Source organism: Oncorhynchus gorbuscha, linkage group LG01 (assembly GCF_021184085.1).
Source record: "Oncorhynchus gorbuscha isolate QuinsamMale2020 ecotype Even-year linkage group LG01, OgorEven_v1.0, whole genome shotgun sequence".
Taxonomy (NCBI): Eukaryota; Metazoa; Chordata; class Actinopteri; order Salmoniformes; family Salmonidae; genus Oncorhynchus; species Oncorhynchus gorbuscha.
In genome coordinates this window covers 88493847-88500981 of record NC_060173.1, presented here as the reverse complement: position 1 = coordinate 88500981, position 7135 = coordinate 88493847, and the positions used below count along the sequence as shown (strand labels likewise).

At 43.2% G+C, this 7135-nt stretch overlaps 1 protein-coding gene across 1 annotated transcript; it reads right to left on the bottom strand.

The window, feature by feature from the left end:
* Positions 1-1490: 1490 nt before the first annotated feature.
* On the bottom strand, positions 1491-2149 carry jagn1a (jagunal homolog 1a). The gene is given in 2 exon segments (XM_046365003.1): positions 1491-1944; positions 2061-2149. Coding segments are annotated over 2 exon segments (543 nt in total).
* Positions 2150-7135: the final 4986 nt, after the last annotated feature.

Here is a 7135-nt window from a genome sequence, read left to right as displayed (position 1 = left end):
TTGTACTATATACAGTATAATGTGTTGTCATAAACAGTTTACTTTTAATGGTATCATTTGCCTTCCGTACTACTTCACAGGACTGAAAATGAATGAATTATTTATCACTAAGCGTATGTAGCTGTAATAAAAACTCATTAAGCACATTACAAGGTCAGTAACAATCAAGACAACTAAAGGCACAACAATCTTGACACAAGACAACGAGGTTTCAATTTCCCTTTTTATTAATGGTAAAAAAATAACATATGAATTGATGAAATGGGTCAAGCATACATGTCATTTAAGAGGTATATGAATGATGAACATTACAGTTTGGGCACATTACTTGGCAGGGGCAAATCAAGACCCCTTGATAGCAGTCAAGACACAGTGTAACCTTTCAAGCCTACTTAGTGAGATAATGCATCATTTTTTTGCCATTGGAACACAGAATCTCATGTCTCTCAGGCTCAAGCATTGGACAGTATTTGTGTGCATGCCTTATAGTGCTTTCAATATTTGACAGATTAGTCAACCGATGTCCATTTACTGATACCATGGCAGCAAACTTGTTCAGCCCTCATTCCTCCTCTGTTGAGACAAAGAGTCAGTTGAGAGATCCTCCCTCCGGCTGCAGTCTCACACAAGGGCCTGGTTCATACACACACAACTAACAGCTGTATCAGTAAACATTGTGGTCTCAGAGGAAGCTGCAGTCTCTCTCGTTCTAACTCTGAGGCTTGTCAAACTAAGTAGAGTGTTTCTGATACTAACTGCTAGCTGGCTGGCACAGCTCAGGCTAGGTCCAGTAAGATCCAGGACCTGAGATGAAGAGGCTAATTGACATGGCAACAAGTAGAGAACCAAGGTAGTAACACCCCACAGCGTTCATGGTAGAATATATATTTTTTATGTAACCTTTATGTAACTAGGCAAGTCAGTTAAGAACACATTCTTATTTACAATGACGGCCTACCCTGGACGACACTGGGCAAATTGTGCTAAGCCCTATGGGACTCCCAATCATAGCCGGTTGTGATACAGCCTGGATTCAAACCAGGGTGTCTGTAGTGACGACTCTAGCACTGAGATGCAGTGCTATTGACTGCTGGGCCACTCGGGAGCGGAACAGGTGGAATGGTATCAAATGTGTCAAGTCAAACACATGGATTCCATGTTTTTGATGCCCTTTAATTTGCTCCGTTCCAGCCATTATTATGAGCCTTCCTCCCTTCAGCATCCTCCTATGGTGTGTGTGAGATAAAATGTACATTGAGTCAGTGTCTTTGAAATGGAGAGAGAGAGTATGCAAACTTGGCGAGAAAGAGTATGCAAGGTTGACTAGACAATCTGGAAAAATAATGGACAGGGATTATGAGGTAGTAAATAAATAACAATATAAATAAATAACAATATACAGTACTTATAAATGCATCCTAGAGACAGACAGAATTTTTTAAATCAAAAAACAGTTCTTCCCTTGCCTCAAAACCCACAATACATCTGCATCATCTATTTTTCTTCTCCTGTGTGAAATAGAACCAGGCGTCCAGCAGTTTCTTGCTGTAGTATATCTGACAGGCATCCACCTGCACCGCCACAACTATAACCAGGTACATGACGGTGACTTCCGCCCAGCCAAAGACGAAGCGGTAGGCCTTGCCTTGGCAGTAAAGCTACTGGGCCTCGCCGAGCATCTCCATGATGCCGTAGAAGAGTCGAGCGATGGAGAACAGGCCTGAGCTGATCATGGAGATCACTAGGCAGCTGATGTTGTTCTTGGACAGCGACAGGCTGCTGGTGACCAGTGGAAAGAAACTGATCAGGTAGGGGTACTATCATCTGTAGGGACGCCAGGGTCGCTGGGCACCAGGTCGAGTTTGCTTCGGCTGGGCCGCCACCACGAGCCACAGCCGAAGGTGGACAAAGTTGAGCTTCCGCAACTCCTACTTTATCAAGGCACTGGAGGCACAGAGAAAAAGGGGAGAAGAGGTTGAGACAGTATGATCCGATAGAAAAGTAGGCAGATAAGACAGACAAGCATACAGACAGATAAAAGCACAGACAGATATGATTACCTCAACTGGTACTGCGGGGGCACATTCTCTCTGTGTTTGAAGTCACTCCCATCTGTACCTGAAGCTTGAGGGCCCACACGAGATGTCATGTTAACAACCTGCTTCCCTGAAAACCAAGCAACAAACAAACAGTCTATTAGGCTTGGGGCTCTACTCAAACCTAAAGCACAATTGGAATGTAAAGGCAGTGTTAACGCGTTGGCGGAGACGGCTACATATGTCAGCTCAGTTGGAAATGGCCTGTAGCCCTTTCCTGCAGTCAATGCAAAAAAAGCCTCATGGGTTGAATATTATTCATATTTATGATGATTTCATAATTAATCAAGATTCTATATGTTTTTAAGAGGTTTTAAACGACAACAATCTGGTGTTTCTATATCAAACAGTTTTGTTACATTTCAGTCTTCTATGATCTACTGTATGTACAGTGTAATTGTGGGATGCAAACTCAAAATTTAACACATTTCAACTCTATATCTGACATGGTACAGGTGTCTTCTTTTTTTAAGCCCATAACCGTGTGTGAGGTGTATACTTTTGTTTCAAAGTAGATTTGTTTACGACTACAAAGAATCACCCTGTGTGACGCTGATTTAGCCCACGGCAGTAGAAGGCTACATTTACGAGATTGAATAGAGCCCCAAGTGTGCATATTCAGCAAACCTTCTAGAAGATTCTATGTATTAACTCTACATCCAAACCAATATATTTAATGTCGTTTTTTAAAGCCCACATCTGATCCTTTAATAATGAGTATCATATGTGTTTTTCACATGCATTTCATTCAAATAATTGGTTGTGCAGACACAAATCAAAATCAAATCAAATGTATTTATATAGCCTTTCTTACATCAGCTGATATCTCAAAGTGCTGTATAGAAACCCAGCCTAAAACCCCACCGGGTATAAGCACGGTGTCTAGGAAAAAGTCCCTAGAAAGGCCAGAACCTAAACTTAGAGAGGGACCAGGCTATGAGGGGTGGCCAGTCCCCTTCTGGCTGTGCCGGGTGGAGATTATAACAGAACATGGCCAAGATGTTCAAATGTTCATAAATGACCAGCATGGTCAAGTAATAATAATCACAGTAGTTGTCGTGAGTGCAGCAAGTCAGCACCTCAGGAGTAAATGTCCGTTGGCTTTTCATAGCAGATCTTTAATGAGTATCTCTACCACTCCTGCTGTCTCTAGAGAGTTGAAAACAGCAGGTCTGGGAAAGGTAGCACGTCTGGTGAATAGGTCATGGTTCCGTAGCCGCAGGCAGAACAGTTGAAACTGGAGCAGCAGCACGACACACACCGATGTGATGATCAGGCTTCTATTTCTACCCTAAAATAAATGAATATTAAAAGCTCCTCTATTCTTGAAGTAAAAATAAATAAATCAAGAGCAATATAATTTCAATAAATATGACTGGCCCAGCAAGTAGCTACAACTATTGAGAATGGGGCTACTTTGAAAACGATGTCGCTGACCTAGTGGAAATTTGAAATGGAATTTGCATCTGTTGGCCATCAAGTAGGCTATACGTTTCTATGCAGTTGCAGGCTACTGAAGCCTACCATTTGATACAATAAATATACACTACTCAATCAAATAAAGGGAACACTAAAATAACACATCCTAGATCTGAATGTATGAAATATTCTTATTAAATATTTTGTTCTTTACATAGTTGAATGTGCTGACAACAAAATCACACAAAAATTATCAATTGAAATAAAATGTATCAACCCATGGAGGTCTGGATTTGGAGTCACACTCAAAATTAAAGTGGAAAAGCACACTACAGACTGATCCAACTTTGATGTAATGTCCTTAAAACAAGTCAAAATGAGGCTCAGTGGTGTGTGTGGCCTCCACGTGCCTGTATGACCTCCCTACAACGCCTGGGCATGCTCCTGATGAGGTGGCAGATAGTCTCCTGAGGGATCTCCTCCCAGACCTGGACTAAAGCATCCGCCAACTCATGGACAGTCTGTGGTGCAACGTGGCATTGGTGGATGGAGCGAGACATGATATCCCAGATGTGCTCAATTGGATTCAGGTCTGGGGAAAGGGCGAGCCAGTCCATAGCATCAATGCCTTCCTCTTGCAGGAACTGCTGACACACTCCAGCCACATGAGGTCTAGCATTGTCTTGCATTAGGAGGAACCCAGGGCCAACCGCACCAGCATATGGTCTCACAAGGGGTCTGAGGATCTCATCTCGGTACCTAATGGCAGTCAGGCTACCTCTGGCGAGCACATGGAGAGCTGTGCGGCCCCCCAAAGAAATGCCACCCCACACCATGACTGACCCACCGCCAAACCGGTCATGCTGGAGGATGTTGTAGGCAGCAGAACGTTCTCCAGGGCATCTCCAGACTCTGTCACGTCTGTCACATGTTCTCAGTGTGAACCTGCTTTCATCTGTGAAGAGCACAGGGCGCCAGGGGCGAATTTGCCAATCTTGGTGTTCTCTGGCAAATGCCAAAGGTCCTGCACGGTGTTGAGCTGTTAGCACAACCCCCACCTGTGGACGTCGGGCCCTCATACCACCCTCATGGAGTCTGTTTCTGACCGTTTGAGCAGACACATGCACATTTGTGACCTGTTGGAGGTAATTTTGCAGGGCTCTGACAGTGCTCCTCCTGCTCCTCCTTGCACAAAGGCTGTTGCTGGGTTGTTGCCCTCCTACGGCCTCCTCCACGTCTCCTGGTGTACTGGCCTGTCTCCTGGTAGCTCCTCCATGCTCTGGACACTACGCTGACAGACACAGCAAACCTTCTTGCCACAGCTCGCATTGATGTGCCATCCTGGATGAGCTGCATTGCCTGAGCCACTTGATGGGGGTTGTAGACTCTGTCTCATGCTACCACTAGAGTGAAAGCACCGCCAGCATTCAAAAGTGATCAAAACATCAGCCAGGAAGCATAGGAACTGAGAAGTGGTCTGTGGTCACCACCTGCAGAACCACTTCTTTATTGGGGGTGTCTTGCTAATTGCCTATAATTTCCACCTGTTGTCTTATTCCATTTCCACAAAAGCATGTGAAATTTATTGTCAATCAGTGTTGCTTCCTAAGTGGACAGTTTGATTTCACAGAAGTGTGATTGACTTGGAGTTGTCCCCTTTATTTGTTTGAGCAGTGTATATTGGAATGACAATATCACTGGAGTCATTGCAAATCAATTTGTGACACTTGTGTAGCCTACCTTGACCTGGCAAACGGATTTAATAAATATCCTATTACTCAGTTTGTTGTTGTAGCCTTCTGTTATTATGTCATTATTAATGGCCATATTTAATTAATTAAATTGGAAGTTATCAATTGTGATAATCGTAGCTCGGCACAATAAAAGCAGGGTGAATAGATGACAGTGACGTGTGCTCGCTCGCGCGGAAGATCAGTCGCAGCATCCTTTTCCAGCTATGTCAACTCTTGTTAAGAAACCAAAACATGTATTTTTGTGTTTTGCGGAAGAAAGAAAGCACCTCTTATGATGAGGAAATACATATATATATATATATATATATATATATATATATATATATATATATATATATATATATCTAGGTCCCCATAGATGTGCCCGAAAACTATAGGATGAATCGAAGATATAATAGACTATTTTAATAGTCATCAAAACGAGTCAAGGTACAGTAGCCTTTCTGTCTGGCAGCACAGTATCCTCATCTCTACACCATATGGCATATCCAGTCAGCTGCAATGATCATGACTATAATTCATGACTGCATTATTAAACCAGAGCATCTTTACTGTAGCCTAGATCAGGAGCAAGTACAACTCGTTTATTACATTTGGACTGGTGAACTGCACTTATCTGATGTGCACTTATTATGGTCACACAATGAAACAATACCTGTCTTATTTGGGCTCCCGAGTGGCATAGCGGTCTAAGGTGCTGCATCTCAGTGCAAGAGGTGTCACTGCAGTCTCTGGTTTGAGTCCAGGCTCTATCACATCTGGTCGTGATTGGGAGTCCCATAAGGCAGCTCTCAATTGGCCCAGCATCATTGGGTTATGGCCGGGGTATGCTTTCATTGTAAATAAGAATATTAGGAAGGTGTTCTAACTGACTTGCATAGTTAAATAAAAATAAAACATTTATATAAATAAAAGTCTTGATATACACTGAGTGTACAAAACATTAAGAACACCCTCCTAATATTTGGCCTCAATTCGTCGTGGCAAATGACATCAATAAGGGATCATAGCTTTTACCCAGTCAGTCTATTTTATGGAAAGAGCATAATGCTCATAATGTTTTGTATACTCAGTGTATGTTAAAGAAAAGAGTAACAAATGACCTTCTAGTTAAATCATCTTTATTATTGTTTTAAACAACATCAACAGTATAACAGTAAAAACATTCAAACTCTGGGTTTATTTTGGTTTACTGAATCTTTAGCACCAAATAAAGAAAGGAAACTGAATTCATATCTGGAGTCAATAAAAAAAAAGGAGGTCAGTAGTCAAAATAATACATTATAGTGATAAATGCTGCAGGATGTTTTTGTTATCAGTCTGTATTGTGTATTGTGCTGGGACACTGGGGGGTAGAAGGGTAGGGGGCAGGGGCGGAGGTGGGTGAGGGAAGGGTAGATGGGTTAGTTATAGGGACATGGGTGACGGAGGAGGAGAGGGAGGGGCATGCAGGAATGCATTTTCACCCTTCTTCCTCTCTTTTTTAATGTTCTACTCTTTGGGTGCGTTTGTAAATTCCCTCTGGAGTGCCAGAGAGCGCTCCGAGTGTGATCTGGCCATTCATAAATTCCCTCTGGAGTGCCAGAGAGGGCTCCGAGTGTGATCTGGCCATTCGTAAATTCCCTCTGGAGTGCCAGAGAGCGCTCCGAGTGTGATCTGGCCATTCGTAAATTCCCTCTGGAGTGCCAGAGAGCGCTCCGAGTGTGATCTGGCCATTCGTAAATTCCCTCTGGAGTGCCAGAGAGCGCTCCGAGTGTGATCTGGCCATTCGCAAATTCCCTCTGGAGTGCCAGAGAGCGCTCCGAGTGTGATCTGGCCATTCGTAAATTCCCTCTGGAGTGCCAGAGAGCCCTCCGAGTGTGATCT